Source organism: Leucoraja erinacea, chromosome 2 (assembly GCF_028641065.1).
Source record: "Leucoraja erinacea ecotype New England chromosome 2, Leri_hhj_1, whole genome shotgun sequence".
In the NCBI taxonomy this organism is placed as follows: Eukaryota; Metazoa; Chordata; class Chondrichthyes; order Rajiformes; family Rajidae; genus Leucoraja; species Leucoraja erinaceus.
This window is the reverse complement of record NC_073378.1, coordinates 40,930,677-40,950,243: the sequence shown is the minus strand read 5'-3', so window position 1 is coordinate 40,950,243 and position 19,567 is coordinate 40,930,677. Positions and strand designations below refer to the sequence as shown.

Sequence of the window (19,567 nt, the reverse complement as noted above, 5' to 3'; positions counted from 1 at the left end):
CTATGCCTGCCTCTTTGTAGGGTATGTCGAAAAATCCCTGTTCCAGGCATACACTGGCCCATATCCCCGAACTCTACCTCTGCTACATTGACAACTGCATCAGTGCTACCTCCTGCACCCATGTAGAGCTCACTGACCTCATCTTCACGATTAATTTCCATCCTGCACTCAAATTCACTTGGACCATTTCCGACATCTCCGTACAGTTTCTAGATCTCAGTCTCCATCACAGGAGACCGACTATTGACCGACATCTATTACAAACCCAGTGACTCCCATAGCTATCTGCACTACACTTCTTCCCTGCTTCCTGTAAAGACTCTATCCCCTATTCCCAATTCCTCCATCTACGCCGCATCTGTGCCCAGGATGAGGTACCATACCAGGTCATCGGAGATGTCCTCATTCTTTAGCAAACAGGGGTTCCCCTCTTCCATTATAGACGAGGCTCTAACTAGGGTTTCCTCGATATCCCGCAAGTCCACTCTTGCTCCCCCTCCCCCCATTCTTAACAAGGACAGAGTCCCCCTTGTCCTCACCTTCCACCCTATCTGCCATCGCATACAGCATTTAATCCTCCAACATTTTTGCCACCTCCAACGGATCCCACTAGTGGCCACATCTTCCCATCTCCACCCTTTTCTGCTTTTCGCAGAGACTGGTCCCTCTGCAACTCCCTGGCCAACTTGTACCTTTCCACCCAAATCCAGGTACTGTCCCCTGCAAGGACCATGACAATCTTTCCAGGTGAGGCAGTTTCACTTGCACCTCCTCCAACCTCATCTACTGTATCCGATTTGCCAGGTGTCAACTCCTGTACATCGGCAAGACCAAGCACTGGCTCGGCAATCGTTTCGCTAAACTCCTCCGCTCAGTCCGCCTTAACCCAACTGATCTCCCGGTTGCTCAGCACTTTAACTCCTCCCATTCCCAATCTGACCTTTCCGTCCTGGGCCTCCTCCATTATCAGTGAGGCCCAGTGCAAATTAGAGGAACTGTATCTCATAAGGTAGCTTACACCCCAGCGGTATGGGTAGTACCCATAGGGTAGCTTACACTCCAGCAGTATGAACATTGACTTCTCTAACCCCTGCTTTCCCTCTCTCCTTCCCCTCGCCCGTCCCAGTTCTCCCACCAGTCTTACTGTCTCTGACTACATTCTATCTCTGTCCCACCCACTCCCCTGACATCAGTCTGAAGAAGGGTCTTGACCTAAAACGTCACCCATTCCTTCTCTCCAGAGATGCTGCTGTCCTGCTGAGTTACTCCAGCATTTTGTGTCTACCCACTAACCTATATGTCTCTCTGTTAAATATCACCACCCTGGTCCCTGTTGTTCACTCTGTACTCTCTACATTGGTTTACTTCGCAAAAATACATCACCTCGTGCTTGGTTTACCATCTTATCAAATGGATGGATTCATCATCAACATAGCAGTTTTATAAAAATCCATAAGACTGTCAGTCTAGATGATGTTCAAAATTCCAGTTACATGGCTGTCTTGAATCATAGTCACAAGATGCAGCTTCGAAACAGGTCCCAAGGTCCAAGTCCATATAAAGAAACCATCAAGAATCAGGTTTTGTTTTACATTAACTCTATTCTAACCAATATTATCCTCCCCAGGATAGGCACTAGTTAACAGCCAAAGTGATGTTGCATCACTTTTGATTAGGTGAGAAAATCTAGGATTACGATCCAGTGATTATTCCAACTGTTTGCCGATTCCCCTTTCTGAAGGTCACAATTTGGGAGATTTTGTCAAAAGTACATGAGGAATAATAGGAGAAGCTTGCTTTGTCTTTAAGATCTTCAACTTCAAGGATACACTTTTTTCTGGGTTAGGGGTGTATAAACAAGAGGACATAGGTTTAGGGTGAGAGGGGAAAGATTAGAGGCTCTTGGGAAACCTGTTCCACAGAGGGTGGTGGGTATATGGAATGAGCTGCCAGAGGTAGCTGTAGAGGTTTGCAAATTACAATGTTTAAAATACATTTAGACAGGTACATGGAAAGGAATATGGACCTAACACAGGCAAACATGATTCACTCCATCAGACAACGTGACGGCATGAATGAGTTGGGCTGAAGAACCTGTTTCTGCAATAACTATAACGGAATGACATTTTCCAAAACTATTACCGCATCTCTTGATTCTCTTAAATATCTAAAAATCTATTGATCTAAATTGAGCATTCATGATCGTCTGCAATTGAAAATGACAAAGATTCACCACCCTCTGCATGAAGAAATTCGTCCTCATCTCAGTCCCCAATAATCTATCCTATTTTAATACCATGTCTCCTAGTCTGAGATTCATCAGAAAGGGGAAAGATAATTCTAGAACCTTGCTTGTCGATGCCGTTAAGAATGTTGTTTGATGCTATTTCATTCCACACAATTCAAGCCTCCTCAAACGTTACTGTAAACCAACCATCCCTGGAACCTGCAGTTCACACTGCAATATTATTGCAGCATCGTTTTCAAGGCAAGGAATACACCATATAATACTCTAGGTGCAATGCAAAGCCCCTCAAATTAACAAAGCGACTTCCTTACTTGTGTATTCTAATCCTCTAATCCTCTAACATTAAGGACCAACATATTATTTGCCCTCTTAATCATTTGCTGCACCTACATTTAGTCTTTCAGTAACATGTGTACAGCTACACCTAGGTCTCTTTAAGAGAGGTTAATCACAACCTGCCAACCCAAGGGATTCCCTTATACCACCTGTTGCTTGCTGTATGATAGCCAATTCTCAATCGACGTCCATGTTACCCCAAAATCCGTAGTCTCCGATCTTGTTGATAAATAAATGTATCAAATGCCTTCTGAAAGATGTTGAATTATTTTTCTAAAATATTTTCCTGTGTTTTTAAAATTTAGATGCTTAAAATGAAAATTTCAATTAAAATGACAAAGTATATTTTACTTAAATGAATCTTCACATTGAGGATAAAGATTCCATTGTTGCATTTATTGTTAATTTCTACATTGAGGAATTAGGAATTAGGAGCCCCCCCCGCCCCGAGTGCTCCCATTTTCTCCCACATTCCAAGAGCTGCTGGTAAATCACAATTTCATTTGCCAAGTCAGTCATACAAATAAAAAGCAACGGAACACACAAAACACATTTTAACATAAACATCCATCACAGAGACTCCACATCCCTCTCTGTGATGGAAGGCGAAAGAGTTCAATCTCCTTCCTTTGCATCGAGCTAATGTCAGCTCCCCCGCGCTGGACAATCGAACCCCACTTCGGGGCTGGTCGAACCTTCCGCGACATTGGAGCTCCCAACACCCACGCCTCTCCGGAGACTGCGAGCTCCTGATGTAAAGTCCGCAGGCCACAGTTGGAGCGACCCCAGGCAAGGGATTGACTCCGATGCAAGTCCACGCCCCGCGATGAGGCCCAAGTTCAGTCCGAGGAGGCCTCCAGCTCCATCAATGGTAGGCCGCAGAGTACCCAATGGATGCGATCCAAAAATTAATCGCATCTCTGGCAAGGTAAGAAACTGCAAGAAAAGTTTCCCCCGACCTCTGCCCACATAAAACAAACCAGAGAACATTTACACAAACTTTTAACATACACTAAAAATTTAAAAGAAGACGAAAATAAATAGACTGTTGGCAGGGCTGCCAATCATGGGGTGCCCCTGGTGGTACATGTAATGACTACTATAAATTATCCCTTGTGTGCTTTAATGGCAAAATAATATCCAAGTGATTTGGTATCTCTGGAAGGGAATATGTTCGGGAAAATAAAAAGGGCAATGGCACAAATAGGACCTGATAAATCAAATGAACTATTTATAATAGCATATCAATAAGTAATTATTAACAAGCAGGCAAATCTGTTTCAGAAGTGAATTCCAAAAAGTTAATCAGGTTCTTACCACCGTTCCTCTAAATTGTCCAGGGGCTTTATACCAAGCACGGGTATTTCCATTCTCGCAGACACATAAATGGTCCATCAGGCCATTGCAATACAGAAAGCATTTTCCTAGAATTTAAATAATTGAAATCATGATGAACGAAAACAAGCACAAACTATTTGTGATAGTTTTGTGACTATTTGTAATAAGTGAAAATAAGGATTAGTGAACACCAAACAGAAAAGAAAAATCAAATTGGGAAGTTGGTGTAAACAAAAAACTATGGAGACAAATGTTATTCTCTCGGCAGAATACACATTTCAACAACTTACTACCTTAAATATTATTTTGGTTACAGACATTGAATTATGCCTCCATCTGCCACTCAACAGAATTAAATGGCAAATGGTTACCAGCTGAGATCTTTGAAGTTTATATTTTGATGTGGAAAATAATCACATTGGTTTGCCTCAAGTCACATATCTCTTGCAGTTATTTTAGTAATCACCTTTATGAAATGGAGTCTTCTGTGCTTGAAGTCGTATTTTCACAACATCAAATGGAGTAACTGAAAAAGCAGAACATTTTCAAAGTATGCCCTGTTAATTAATGCTAAACATATTTCAAAGTGTAAAGGTCTAATTTTAGATGTTATTTAAATAAGGGAAGGCTCACAGCCATATTCAACCAATTATTTGGCAGAAAATCCTGTTTACACAATACCATTGTTTACTTGATATGTTGCCATATTTCCTTAGAACAGAGAAGACCTTCTCATCCCATTGAGTTTAGAGGGATATGGGCCTTATGCAAGCAGGTGGGACTAGTGTTAAGGGGGCATCTTGTTAGGCATGGGCAAGTTGGGATGAAGGGTCTGTTTGCATACTGTGAGGTGTTGCACTTTGGGACGTCAAATGGAAGGGGGGAAATATATAATTAACAGCATAGATTGTGGTAAAGAGGCATATTTGCATTCGTAGATTGGAGCATTGTATTAGAGTCATGAAGTCATGATACAGGTTCATGGGACTTTGATTAAGCTGCATATGGAAAGTTGCTTGCAGTTCTGGTCGCCCCTTTACAGGATGGGTCTGGAGGCTTTGGATAGAGTGCAGAGAAAATTACCAGAATTACAGTGCATTCAGAAAGCATTTAGACCCCTTCACTTTTTTTATTTTGTTACGTTACAGCCCTTTTAAATCATCAATCTACACACAATACCTCAGAATTAAGAAGCAAAAACAGGTGTTTAGAAATTTTTGCAAAGTAATTAAAAAGAAATAACTGAAATATCACCGTTACATAAGTATTCAGACCCTTTGCTATGACACTCAAAATTGAGCTTAGGTTCATCCTGTTTCCATTGATTATCCATTAGATGTTTCTACAACCTGATTGGAGTCCACCAGTGCTAAATTAATTAATTGGACATGACTTGGCACATCTGTCTATACAAGGGTCTTTAGTTGACAGTGCATGTCCGAGCAAAAACCAAGCGATGAAGAGAAAGGAATTGGGCAGAGACCTCCGAGACAGGATTGTGTCGAAACACAGATCTAGGGAAGGGTATAAAACAATTTCTGCAGTATTGCAGGTTCCGAAGAGCACAGTGGCCTCCGTCATTCTTAAATGGAAGAACTTTGGAAGCAACAGGACTCTTCATAGAGCTGGCTGCCCAGGCAGAAGGGCTTTGGTCAGGGAGGTGACCAAGAACCCGATGGTCACTCGACAGAGCTCCTATGTGGAGATGGGAGAACCTTCCAGAAGGACAATTGTATCTGCAGCACTCCACCAATCACTCCACCAGTGGCCAGATAGTGACAAGGTTAATTCCCGGGATGGCGGGACTGTCATATGCTGAGAGAATGGAGCAGCTGGGCTTGTACACTCTGGAGTTTAGAAGGATGAGAGGGATTCTCTTTGAAACATATTAGATTGTTAAGGGCTTGGACACACTAGAGGCAGGAAACATGTTCCCGATGTTTGGGGAGTCCAGAAGCAGTGGACTCAGTTTAAGAATAAGGAGTAAGCCATTTAGAATGGATACGATGAAACACTTTCTCACAGAGAGTGGTAAGTCAGTGGAATTCTCAGAGGTTCTCTGGATGCTTTCAAGAGAGAGCTAGATCGGGCTCTTAAAAATAGCGGAGTCAGGGGATATGGGGAGAAGGCAGGAACGGGGTACTGATTGGTGATAATCAGCCATGATCACATTGAATGGCAGTGCTGGCTCGAAGGGCCAAATGGCCTACTCCTGCACCTATTGTCTAAGCCACTCCTCAGTAAAAGGCAAATGACAGCCTGCTTGGAGTTTGCGAAAAGGCACCTAAAGGACTCTCAGACCATGAGAAACAAGATTCTCTGGTCTGACGAAACCAAGATTGAACTCTTTGGCCTAAATGCCAAGCATCATGTCTGGAGGAAACCAGGCCATCACCTAGCCAATACCATACCTACGGTGAAGCATGGTGGTGGCATCATGCTGTGGGGATGCTTTTCAGCAGCAGGAACTGGGAGACTAGTCAGGATTGAGGGAAAGATGAATGGAGCAAAGTACAAGAGATCCACGATAAAAAACCTGCTCCAGAGCTTCAGACTGGGGCAGAGGTTCACCTTCCAACAGGACAACGACCCTAAGCACACAGCCAAGACATCGCAGGAGTGGCTTTGTGACAAGTCTGTGAATGTCCTCGAGTGGCCCAGTCAGAGCCCGGACTTGAACCCGATCGAACATCTCTGGAGGGACCTGAAAATAGCTGTGCATCAATGCTCCCCATCAAACCTTACAGAGCTTGAGAGGATCTGCAGAGAAGAATGGGAGAAATTACCCAATACAGGTGTGCCAAGCTTGTAGCATCATACCCAAGAAGACTTGATCGCTGCCAAAGGTGCCTCGACAAGGTACTGAGTAAAGGGTCTGAATACATATGTAAATGTGATATTTCAGTTATTTATTTTTAATTACTTTATAAAAATTTCTAAACACCTGTTTTCACTTTTTTATTATGGGATATTGTGTGTAGATTGATGATAAAAAAAATAATTTAATCCATTTTAGAATAAGGCTGTAACGTAACAAAATGTGGGAAAAGTGAAGGGGTCTGAATACTTCCTGAATGCACCGTATGCCTAGAATTATCTACGGGGCGAGGTTGGATATACTTCGATTGTTTTCTCTGGAATGCTGGAGATTGCAGGGGGATTTCATAAAAGTACATAAAATGAGGCATAAAAAAAGTGTAGACAGTCAGAACCTTTTTCCCCAGAATGGAAAAATCAAATACTAGAGGCCATAGCTTTATGGTGAGAGGGGCAAAGTTTAAAGGAGATGTGTGGGACAATTTATTTTTAAAACAGGATGGTGGGTGCCTGGAACATGCTGCTGTGGTGGTGGTAGAAGCATTTAAAGACTTTTGGATGGGCTTATGCATGAGAATGGAGGGATATGGATTATGTATACGTATAAGAGATGGTCTTGTCATCATGTTTGGCGTGGACATTGGGGGCCAAAGGGACAGTTGCTGTGCTGTATTTCTGTGTTCCTTGTTGTAATATAATCAAGCCAAACTAAAGTACATTAGATGGGAAGAAAAAGATAAGAGTGCAGAACATAGTTCTCAGCATTATAGCGTAACAATTCCAGAGAAAAAGGCCCAAAGATTCCCCAATTTCCTTTTTAAAAGGCATGTTCATACCAATCAGTGAAGTCAAAAGTGCACCAGAACACGATGCCATCATTTGTTGGGTAGGTGTGATTCCATTCAAACTAGTGTTCGTCTGAGCGCCTGGCATTTTGCTTTATTCTATAGTAGACAAGATATTTAATTAATACTTTAAAGAAAATAGTAATTCCAATTTTAAATATTACATTTGAAAGCAAATTATTTACGATCGTTATGTCAATGTCCTGCAATTAATGGCATTCATATATTACAAGACGTGCCAAAAAACGTTTAGTATTTCTGGTGGGGACAAAAAAAATTGTGATTCTTTCATTTTCTTTAACATAACTCCCATGCGCCACACAAAGTCACCACACAGACAGTGAAGTGGCTGAGCAAGATAAACAAAAATCTAATTACTCCTGCACAAAATATTTTTTTCTAGTTAAACAGCAAGGTGCAGCTCCGAGTTATACATCACATTAACTGTAAAGGCAAATTAATGTGACCTTGTTGATAGGAAGCTATCTGTATCATGCCATATGCACATCACCCCCTCTCCCCCCCCCCCCCCCCCCCCCCCCCCCCTCCCCCCCCTCCCCCCAATGAAATTATTCTGCTCCAGTTGCTCTTAAGGGAATTTAAAAAAAAAAAAAACAATATGGTTATGGTATGTGACTCCAGCTGAAATTATATTTTCTTATTTCCATTGATAAGGGAACCATCAGGGCAGGGGGATGGGACCCAACGTAAGGAGAGGGAACCATAAAAGGAGGACAGAATCAAAAGCTAGAAAGGAGATAAGAAAAACAAACCTGAAAGCTTTGTGCCTTAACGCGATGAGCATTCGAAATAAGGTGGATGAATTGAATGCGCAGTTAGTAATTAAGGGATATGATATAGTTGGAATTACAGAGACATGGCTCCAGGGTGACCAAGGCTCAGAGCTAAACATGCAGGGGTATTCAATATTCAGGAAGGATACAGAAAGGAGAGGTGGGGTGGCATTGCTAATTAAAGAGGAGATTAATGCAATAGCAAGGAGAGATATTAGCCTGGATGCTATAGAATTGGTATGGGTAGAACTGCAAAATAGCCAAGGGCAGAAAACGCTTGTAAGAGTTGTATCCATACCATCAAACAGCAGTAGGGAGGTTGGGGATAGCATCAAGCTGGAAATTAGGGATGTGTGTAGCAAAGGTACAGCAGTTATCATGGTTGACAATAGCTGCTGAGGTTAAAAAGTTGACTTTCATCTACATATAGATTGGGCCAACCAAATTGGTAAGGTGCAGTGCTGAGTCGGAGAATTTCCTGGAATGTATACGGGATGTGTTTTTAAACCAATATGTAGAGGAATCAACTAAAGGACAGACTGTCCTGGACTGGGTATTGTGTAATGAGGAAGGATTAGTTAGCGATCTTGTTGTGCAAGGCCCGTTGGGCAACAGTGACCATAATATGGTGGAATTCTGCATTAGAATGGAGAATGACAGTTAATTCAGAGTCTAGGGTCCTGCACTTGAATAAAGGAGACTTAAGGTATGAGACGGGAATTGGCTAGGAGAGGGGTGGGGGCACAAACGGCAACCTATTTTTAGTCGAAGCCGGTTTTGATTATGTTGAAATAATCGAAGCAACCTAGACGAAGCCTCGACCACGCGGAAACCACTTTCGACCATTAAGGAGAGTAACCAAAACCTCCGGCGACCTCATGGAAACCTTGGGTCGCAGGCAAGGCCACCAGAGGTTTCTGTTCAGGTTTCCTAAGTGGGACAGGGACATTAGAGACATCAGCCAAACCTAAGGCTTACCAAAATCAACTGTTCGGGACATTAAGAAGAGAGCACTGGTGAGCTTACTAATCGCAAAGGGACTGGCAGGCCAAGGAAGACCTCCACAGCTGATGACAGAAGAATTCTATAATAAAGAAAAATACCCAAACACCTTGTTAGGTATGTAATAGAAATGGTGTTGCCTGCCTCCAAGTTAAAGGGGGAGGAGTGTTAGTTATGTGATATAATTAGCATATGTGATGTCTTGTGCACATACGCATGTGCGGGGGAGACTCAAGGTGGCGTCCTGGAATAAAGAAGCTTGTTAGTGTACCCCCATGTCCTTATTTAAGTCTGTTCCAAGCATCCAAATACACAACACACCTGTCCAACAGATCAGAAACACTCTTCAGGACTCAGTTGCGAATTTGTCAATGACCACTGTCCGCAGAAGACTTCATGAACAGAAATACAGAGGCTACACTGCAAGATGCAAATCACTGGTTAGCCGCAAAAATAGGATGACCAGGTTACAGTTTGCCAAGAAGTACTTAAAAGAGCAACCTCAGTTCTGGAAAAAGGTCTTGTGGACAGATGAGATGAAGATTAATTTATATCAGATTGATAGCAAGAGCAGAGCATTGAGGAGAAAAGGAACTGCCCAAGGTCCAAAACATACCACCTCATCTGTGAAACACAGTGGTAGGGGTGTTATGGCTGGACATGTATGGCTGCTGAAGGTACTGGCTCACTTATCTTAATTGATGATGCAACTGCTGATGGTAGTAGCATAATGAATTCTGAAGTGTATACACATCCTATCTGCTCAAGTTCAAACATACAGCATCAAAGGAGTTTTTCAAAGCTAAAAAATTGTCAATTCTTGAGTGGTCGTTAATCACCTGGTCTGAACCCAATTGAGCGGGACTGACATATGATGAAAGAATGGGTTGACTGGGCTTGAATCCACTGGAATTTGGAATTTAGAAGGATAGAAAATAGGTGCAGGAGTAGGCCATTCGACCCTTCGAGCTTGCACTGCCATTCAATATGATCATGGCTGATCATCCAACAGTATCCTGTACCTGCCTTCTCTCCATACCCCCTGATCCCTTTAGCCACAAGGGTCACATCTAACTCCCTCTTAAATATAGCCAATGAACTGGCCTCAACTACCTTCTGTGGCAGAGAATTCCAGAGATTCACCACTCTCTGTGAAAAATGTTTTCCTCATCTCGGTTCTAAAAGATTTCCCCCTTATCCTTAAACTGTGACCCCTTGTTCTGGACTTCCCCAACATCGGAAACAATCTTCCTGCATCTAGCCTGTCCAACCCCTTAAGAATTTTGTACGTTTCTATAAGATACCCCCTCAATCTTCTAAATTCTAGCGAGTACAAGTCAAGTCTATCCAGTCTTTCTTCATATGAAAGTCCTGACATCCCAGGAATCAGTCTGGTGCACCTTCTCTGTACTCCCTCTATGGCAAGAATGTCTTTCTTCAGAGAGACATAAGATGAGAGGGGATCTTACAATTCTTAGAGGATGGACAGGGTAGATGCAGGAAAAATGTTCCCGATGTTGGGGGAGTCCAGAACCAGGGGTTACAGTTTAAGAATAAGGGGTAGGCCATTTAGGACTGTTTTCACCCAGAGAGATGTGAATCTGTGGAATTCTCTGCCACAGAAGGCAGTGGAGGCCAATTCACTGGATGTTTTCAAGAGAGTTAGATTTAGCTCTTAGGGCTAGGGGATCAAGGGATAGGGGGTAAAGGCCAGGACGGGGTACTGATTTTGGATGATCAGCCATGATCGTATTGAATGGCGGTGCTGGCTCAAAGGACTCCTGTACTTATTTTCTATGTTTCTAATTTCAACTCTCCAAATCAGCCCCGGATTTCGAAATTCTCTCCCATTCCTTCCTTTCTGCTTGATTAAAATTTCACAACATTCCAAAACATGCACCTCCTCAAAAAAAAACCTGATCATTAATCAGTTTTATTCGAGCACCCGTCCACAGTCCTAGCTTTAAGCTGTAGATTGCTACACCGTTGGGACAGTCAAGCTGTTGCAACAATTGGTTCGCCTTCGTGCAAAGAATCATTCACCAAATGGCTCCAAAAAAATATAATTAATTAACATTACACAGCGCCTGATATACCATATACTACACAATGTACATGTAATAAACTGCCATGTTCTGAACGAAGTGATCACTCGCTCAGCAAGAGCACGTTTTTTTCACAATATCGAAATGCTCCACCTATTACACTCGAAACACCCAAGATAAAATTCGCAGTTACCACGCAAAAATAATTGGTGATATTTCGGATTGAGACCCTTATTCAGAAGGTCACCCATTCATTCTCTCCAGAGATGCTACCTGTCCCGCTGAGTTACTCCAGCTTTTTGCACGTTTCATTATAATACATTCCCTAATCACACGCTCAATTTCGCATTTCTAGGTATCCTAGTCTCTGTTCAGTGAAACAATGTATTCACAATGATTTTAATTATGATTGTAGAACTATATATATAATTCATTGAAATATAAGGAACACAAAAGGCATTTACACCATTCAATACTGTATCTAAAACTACTGTGAAGCAAATATACTAATTTCAATACAGCTATATGATATCAGCGTTACGTTATTAATATTATTCAAGATTGAAAGGTATGAGTTTAAAAGGCATAGATGTGAGATGGAGTATCCTCATAAGAAAGACACAAAAGTAACGTCATTAATATTATTCAAGTAGAATTTTGCAAGACAGATTTCGCAAATTCTTAATTGTAATTAAAAGTTTACGGTCAACAACCTTGAGGAAAGTTTGCTGTACTCACTTTTCACTGCTGAAACGTTTGAACCAGTTATCAAGGCACGTCTCTTTAGCCAGATAATTAACACTGAACGATCTAGAAATTTTACGAGTTGCGTGGAGTTTTGAAAACTCAAAATGTCATAAGCTTGCACAACAGCTGAGTGCCCTTGCTTTCACGTGGGCCGCCGAGTTAGTTTTCAATGACTCCTGGAACAAGCCAAGATGGTTGTGAGGGGCGGCGGGTCCAGAGTGCGCAGTTACCAGAGGAGGTTGAACATCGCCCGCCGGCGGGGGAAGGGGGGGCGACCCGACCGGCCGGGGTGAGGGGGTGACCGACCCGCCCTCCTTTTCCTCTCTCTCTCCCTCCCTCTATCGCCTGGCGTGGCAGCTCTTACTCCGTTTCAAACGCCCCACGCTTTCTTTTAGCAGCGCCCTTCTCCACACAGTTTCTAATCTCGGCACACGCACATTTAAATTGGCTCATCATGAGTGTAGTTTTATTCCCATAACGACACGACGTGGGTGAAGATAAAGCGACTTTCCCCCCGCGACGCCGTCACTGTCACTGCCGCCGCCGCCACCGAGATCTCCTCCCGCAACCAACGCTCGCACCCACTCGGCACATTCGTCATGTGGGGCCGGGGAGAAACCCTCTTTAGGCAGCGCTAATAATACAGTTAATATGCATCATTCATTTTTATTCCCAATGAGGTTGTTCTAAAATTTAAAAAAACAACAACGTCGGAGATCACAGTTCGTCAGCTGTGCGGAAAGTGCGGGAGCCGGGTTAGTTTTGCCTCAGCGGCGAGGACCTGCGCGAGAGGCGGGAAAAAGAAAAGAAAGGAGAAAAAGTGGAAAAAGTGAAGGAGGGAACGACCAGGGACCAGGACACGGACACGGACACGGACACGGACACGGACCAGGCCGGCTGCAGGGAAGGGGACACAGAGAGGTAGGGGCCCGGCGCATCAGGGACAGAGAGGGAGGAAGAGAAGAGAAGGGTGAGCAAGTCGTGGGCTCGGGCCGGCAGCGGCGGTTTCCAAACAACGAGCGCGGTCTCTCGGTTTAAATGGCCGGGAGAACCTCCGCTCAATTCCGGCCCTCGCACATTTAGGAGCATTTTAGATGTGTGTTTATTGGTATTTGCTTTAAAGTGATCAGAAGGTCATGTGATAGGAGCAGAATTAGGCCATTCGGCCCATCAAGTCCACTCCGCCATTCAGTTATGGCTGATCTATCTCTAGCTCCTAATCCCATTCTCCTGCTTTCTCCCCATTACCCCTGACACCCGACAAGGGTGATGACGGGGAAATATGATATCCTGTGGAGGACAGTCGGCCCAGCGGGCCTGTACCAGCTCCGGTCACCATCCATTTAATCTGACACCCCCACATTTCCTTGCACTTTTATTGTATTTGAACATTATTCTGTGAACATACCTTCTGAATCTGCGTCCACTGTTACCTTTATTGCTACTCATCGTACCTTTTGTGTTTAATTTGGTATGGCAAATCAGGTCAGCACTTGCACAGTAAATCATAGGAACATGGTTTCATGAAAGTGGTGACACAGGTGAAGCAGGGTCTCGACTCGAAACGTCGTCCAAACATTTTTCACACAGAGTGGTTAATCTGTGGAATTCTCTGACACAGAAGGTAGTTAAGGCCAGTTCATTGGCTATATTTAAGAGGGATTTAGATGTGGCCCTTGTGGCTAAAGAGAAGCAGGTACAGGATACTGAGTTGGATGATCAGCCATGATCATATTGAATGGCGGTGCAGGCTCGAAGGGCCGAATGGGCTACTCCTGCAACTATTTTCTATTTTCTATGGTTCTCTCCAAAGTCCCGCTGAGTTACTCCAACTTATTGTGTCTTATCTTTGGTGAAGAAGATGTTTGGCTTGATTGCCTTGGCGTTGCCAGGCATTGAGTAGGAGTTGGTATGTCGTATTACAGATGTATGAAATGTTCATAAGGCCACATTTGAGTACTGTGTCGCTTTACAATGAGAAGGATATCATTAAACTGTAGAGGGTCTAAAAAAGATTTGTGAGGCAATTACTGGGTCTGCATGTTTTGAGTTATAGGAGAGGCTGAGTCTTTTTTTTACTCTGGGGCATTGGAGGCTGAGGGTAAAGATGTTTAAATCAGTAGGAGCATAGATAAGGTGAATAGCCACAGTCTTTTCCCAGGATAAGGCAGGGGCATAGGTTTAAGATGAGAGGGTAAAGATTTCAAAGGGACTTGAGGGTAACATTTTAACATAAAGGGTGGGGCATATAATAACGAACTGCCAGAGGAAATGGTATATGCGGGTAAAAATATGACATTTACTTATGATCTATCACATGACCTTAAGTGTATACATCCTGAGGTTTGCAGAGATGGGGCCAGGCATATGCATGAGGGACCATCTTGTTTGGCATAGATGAGTTGGTCCAAATGGCTTGTTTCCCAGCTCTATGACCACAAATACACAAATTTACTCATGCAGCCTCGATTATTTGCTGATCATTGATAAACATGATCAATTTCATTGAATCTTAAGCCAATGGTCTTAAGACTGGTCATTGAATCTTAAGCCAATTGAGATAATTTGTCGTTAATGAAACCTTTCAAACACTAGGCAAATTTCCTTTTCCCCTTCTCGCAATGGAGTGAACAATTCTAAGTTCTAATGCCGCAACATTGCAAAAGGGGATTAATCTAGATAGCTCTTTTTGAGTAGCATGGTCATATGCCTCCGTGTATCTGGTGTTTATGAAAACTGAAATCCCATATGTTTCGATCAGTCAAGTAACTATAGAAGGTCTTTACTGTGTTGTACATGAAGCATTTATTGGTAGCACAGTGGTGCAGCCAATGAAGCTGCTAACAGTGCTGATGACCCCTCACAGTCCTGACATCAAGTGCTGTGTGTGTGTAGCGTTTGTACATTCCACCTGTGTCCACGTGGGTTTTCTCCAGGTGTTGCTCTTTCCTCCCACATCCTGAAGGGCCTGTCCCACTTGGGAGACCTAATCTGCGAGTTCTGGCAAGTTTGCCCTCGACTTGTGCTCACAGCATGGTGGACACGAGGTCGTAGGAGGTCTTCGTAACTCTCCTTCATGCTCGAGAGTGGTCTTCGAGTACTCGAGGCCTTAGCTAGGTTGCGGCGTTTTTTTCAATATGTTTAAAAAATGCCCTCGAGTAAAAAAAGGTCGCCATGGAAAAATTCAATACTTTTTGTACTCATAGTAGGTCGGCATGTTAGTCGTAGGTTGTCAAAAGTAGTTGTAGATAGTCTAAATCATAGTTGAAGGGAGATCAAAGGAGGTCATCTTCCCTCTCTGCTATTCGGTGTCCAATTTTCCCGAAGTTAGTCGTAGCTAGTCGAAGCTGGTCTTCAACATAGTCAAAGGAGGTTGAAGGAGGTCTACATAGTCGAAGGAGGTCTTCAACATGTCATTTTTTCAAACTCTTCTAAACTCGCCAATTAGGTCACCCAAGTGGGACATCTCCTTAAAACATGTGAAATGGTTGTTGCAAATTGGCCCTTATGTGTAAGTGAGTGGTAAAATTTTGGAAAATGGGACAAATAAGAGATGGGTTATTAGTGTAGCTGCTCAGTGGGTCGAAAGCTGTTCTATACTCGCGTCTCTTAAGAAATTTTAGTCTAATTCCTTACTTTTGTGCTTTTTGTTTCTATAAATCTGATGTATACGTGTATACTTTTCCCAGTCTCTTCTATCACTTCAAATAGAGTCATACAGTTTGGAATCGGGGCCTATGGAACAACCTGCTCACACTGACCAACATGTCCCATCTAAACTAGTCCCACTTGCCTGCGTTTGGTCCATATCCCACTAAACCTGTCCTATCCATGTACCTGTCTAACTGCTTCTTAGACATTGTGATAGTCCCTGCCCCCAGCTACCTCCTCCATACATTGGTGGAGGCAGGTTAATTGGTGGAGGCAGTGGAAGTGGTGGAGGCAGGTTCATTGGTATCATTTAAAAATAAATTGGATAGGCATATGGATGAGAAGGGAATGGAGGGTTATGGTATGAGTGCAGGCAGGTGGGACTAAGGGGAAAAAAAGTTGTTCGGCACGGACTTGTAGGGCCGAGATGGCCTGTTTCCGTGCTGTAATTGTTATATGTTATATGGTTATTGCTTGTTCCATACATCCACCACCCTTTGTGTGGAAAAAGTTACCCCTCAGATTCCCCTAATATCTTTCCCCCTTCACCTTAAACATATGCCCTCTGGCTCTCTATTTCCCTACTCTGGGCAGGCGACTCTGTGCGTTTACCCGATCTATTCTTATGATTTTATACACATCTTTAAGATCATCCCTCGCTTTCTTGCGCTTCAGAGAATAGAGTCCCAGCCTGCTCAGCCTCTCCCTATAACTCAGACTCTTGAGTGCTGGCAACATCCTTGTACATCCTTGTAGATAGATACAGAATGCTGGAGTAACTCAGCAGGACAGGCAGCATCTCTGGATAGAAGGAATGGGTGACGTTTTTGGTCAAGATCCTTCTTCAGACTGAAGAGACACAGAGATCAGGAAGGGTAAAGTGTGTGAAAACAAGACATCAAAAGAGATGGATTTCAAGGAAATTGTTAGCTTGGAGAAGGTGACAACAAAACAAATCTTCTCTGCATCCTTTCCAACTTAACATCTTTCACAATTACCCTCTGCTTTTTTCTATGAAGCCAATTTTCAATCCATTCATATGTGGGAAAAAACTGCAGATGCTGGTTTAAATTGAAGGTAGACACAAAATGCTGGTGGAGTAACTGAGCAGGACAGATGCATCACTGGAGAGAAGGAATGGGTGACGGTTTGGGTTGAGACCCATCGAGACAGTTCGAAGAAGGATCTCGACCCAAAACATAATCCATTCCTTCTCTCCAGAGATGCTGGCTGTCCCTCTGAGTTTCAATCCATTCAGCAATTTCTCCTTTGATCCCATGCGATCTAATCTTCCGGCCTACCTTTGCTGAAATACATATATGCAACATCTACAGCTTTGCCCTCGATCTTTGTGGTCACATCTTCAAAACAATGCAATCGGATTTGTGAGACACGACCTCCCACATACAAAACTATGCTGGCATAATCCATGTTGGGTTATTTCACCTTGCATTCTTCTCCCTCCGTTAATATTCATACATTGCCTTTGAAACTGCACCATTAAATCAATATTTTAATGAAAACATTTTACCACAAATGATTACCACCAGTACTAATTTCATCAGTTCAGCAAAGTTTTCCTATTGTTTCCTTTTGTTGACTTCTTACATTTTGAGTTTAGTGTTGATGATTATAAACTTTGGAAATTATACATTGTTAACATTATAGATTTCTGTTGACCCTTGACACCTATTTGCACTGCATTTCTTGTATCTTTTACTTTACAAGGAGATAATATTTTTAGCCTTTAGAGCTGCAATTCTCCCAGTGTCTACAGCCTTTAGGGGGAAAAAAATCCAGATTTCTATTGTTCCTAATTGAAGGAAAAACTACCTTTTCATTTTTTTCCTGAATGGCCTTGCCTCAATATTGAGATTATTCCCCCTCGTTTCTCCTTCTGATTTCAAATCTTCTTGTTGATCATGCATGCATAACTATTTTGGCTTGTTCTAAATGTATACATTCAAAATCAAATGTATGTTGTCATCAGGCTGACTCATTTCATTTCTCCCCGTTATTTTCCGATATTAAAGTAGTCAATATTGTTTGAGTATTAGAATGTATTTGGCCATTAAAACACTAAAAAGTACAAATAGCTCTTCTTGAAAATCAGAAGAAATGGTTGCAGGTCAGTGGAAATGGATCAAGTGAAAATTGGACCTGAGACCTGATTACCCTGCCTTCTCTTTCCCTACTTTGTTAACCATTGGGTTACATTTACAACCTTTCAGTCTGTGGTAACTGGGCTGATTCCAGTGGAGACAGTGTAATGTTCAAGAAGTAATTGCCGATGCTGGAGAATCAGTCTGAAGAAGGGTTTTTGCCCGAAACGTTTGCCTCTTTCCTTCGCTCCAGAGATGCTGCCGCACCCGCTGAGTTTCTCCAGCAATTTTGTCTACCTGAGAAGGTGTAATCCTGTGAGGAAACACTTTGAGAGATTGGTTTAAACCTGTTGAAGTTTTAAAGAAGTTGAAAAATTCTACCACAAGATAATTATCCCAAACCTACTGCTAAAGCAACAAAGGAGTTTTTCAAAGCTAAAAATGGTCAGTTCTTGAGTGGCCAAGTCAATCATCCTGTCTGAACTCAATTGAACATGCCTTATATATGCTGAATAGAAAACTGAAGGGGACTAGCTTCCAAAACAAGCATAAGCTAAATAAGACTGCAATACAGGCCTGGCAGAGCGTCACCAGATAAGTCACCCAGCAACTGATGATGCCCATGAATTGCAGACTTCAAGCTGTCATTGCATGCAAAGGATATGCAACAAAATACTAAACATGACTACTTTCATTTACATGACATTGCTGTGTCCCAAACATTATGGTGCCCTGAAAGCGGGGTCTATGTATAAACACTGCTGTAATTTCTACATGGTGAAACCAAAATTGAGGAGGGATCTTGTAGAAACTTACAAAATTCTTAAGGGGTTGGACAGGCTAGATGCAGGAAGAGTATTCCCGATGTTGGGGAAGTCCAGAACAAGGGGTCACAGTTTAAGCATAAAGGGGAAGTCTTTTAGGACCGAGATGAGAGTGGTGAATCTATGGCATTCTCTGCTACAGAAGGTAGTTGAGGCCAGTTCATTGGCTATATTTAAGAAGGAGTTAGATGTGATCCTTGTGGCTAAAGGGATCAGGGGGTATGGAGAGAAGGCAGGTACAGGATACTGAGTTGGATGATCAGCCATGATCATATTCAATGGCGATGCAGGCTCGAAGGGCCGAATGGCCTACTCCTGCACCTATTTTCTGTTTCTATGTTTCTAAAATGTATAAAAATGGCCTTTATTAAAGTCTGACAATGTGCACTTTCACCACATGTGATTTTTTTCTATTACAAATCTCAAATTGTTGAGGCAAATAAATAAATGATGTTTTTTTGTCCCAAACATTATGGAGGGCACTGTACTACACTGCTGTTAGGGATGTGTGTTGCAGGTTCACCTTTCTCTCAACTTTGTTTATTCAGTATTAAAAAAATATTGGTACATTGGATAATTTGACAAATGTCACTGAATTTTACCTCCAGTCTAAATATATTCCCCATCCAACAACCACTCTTGCCCTAATTTATAGACCAATACATTTTCTTTGTAATAGTATTTACACTTTTTCACCGTAGGTTTGAATATTGAGACGCACAATTAACGTTTTTTATTTCCCAACCAACATTTGTTTATTTTGTAACTGGCTGATACTGGCATGATCCAACAAAAAATAAACATCTGAGTGAATAAAC

At 42.5% G+C, this 19,567-nt stretch overlaps 2 protein-coding genes across 5 annotated transcripts in view; one reads left to right on the top strand and one right to left on the bottom strand.

Moving 5' to 3' along the window:
- Positions 1-12,236, bottom strand: part of slc25a40 (solute carrier family 25 member 40) — a 61,355-nt gene extending 49,119 nt beyond the window's left edge. For 2 of the 3 annotated variants that reach the window (XM_055655590.1, XM_055655574.1), the window contains exons 1-4: positions 12,164-12,236; positions 7,576-7,683; positions 4,389-4,448; positions 3,902-4,008 (exon numbers count right to left, since the gene is read on the bottom strand). In XM_055655590.1, coding sequence (XP_055511565.1) covers positions 3,902-4,008; positions 4,389-4,448; positions 7,576-7,672 — 264 coding nt within the window. In that variant the 5' untranslated portion in view covers positions 7,673-7,683; positions 12,164-12,236. Of the gene's footprint in view, positions 1-3,901; positions 4,009-4,388; positions 4,449-7,575; positions 7,684-9,701; positions 9,801-12,163 lie in introns of those variants that run through there. The other variant, XM_055655581.1, reaches the window with a different exon arrangement.
- A 548-nt stretch (positions 12,237-12,784) lies between these two features.
- The window catches only part of LOC129709254 (protein DBF4 homolog A-like), a 69,690-nt gene continuing 62,907 nt past the window's right edge, over positions 12,785-19,567 (top strand). Inside the window, exon 1 of one of the 2 annotated variants that reach the window (XM_055655510.1) lies at positions 12,785-13,093. The gene's annotated coding sequence lies outside the window, so the exon portion shown is untranslated. The remainder of the gene's footprint in view (positions 13,094-19,567) is intronic. The other variant, XM_055655501.1, reaches the window with a different exon arrangement.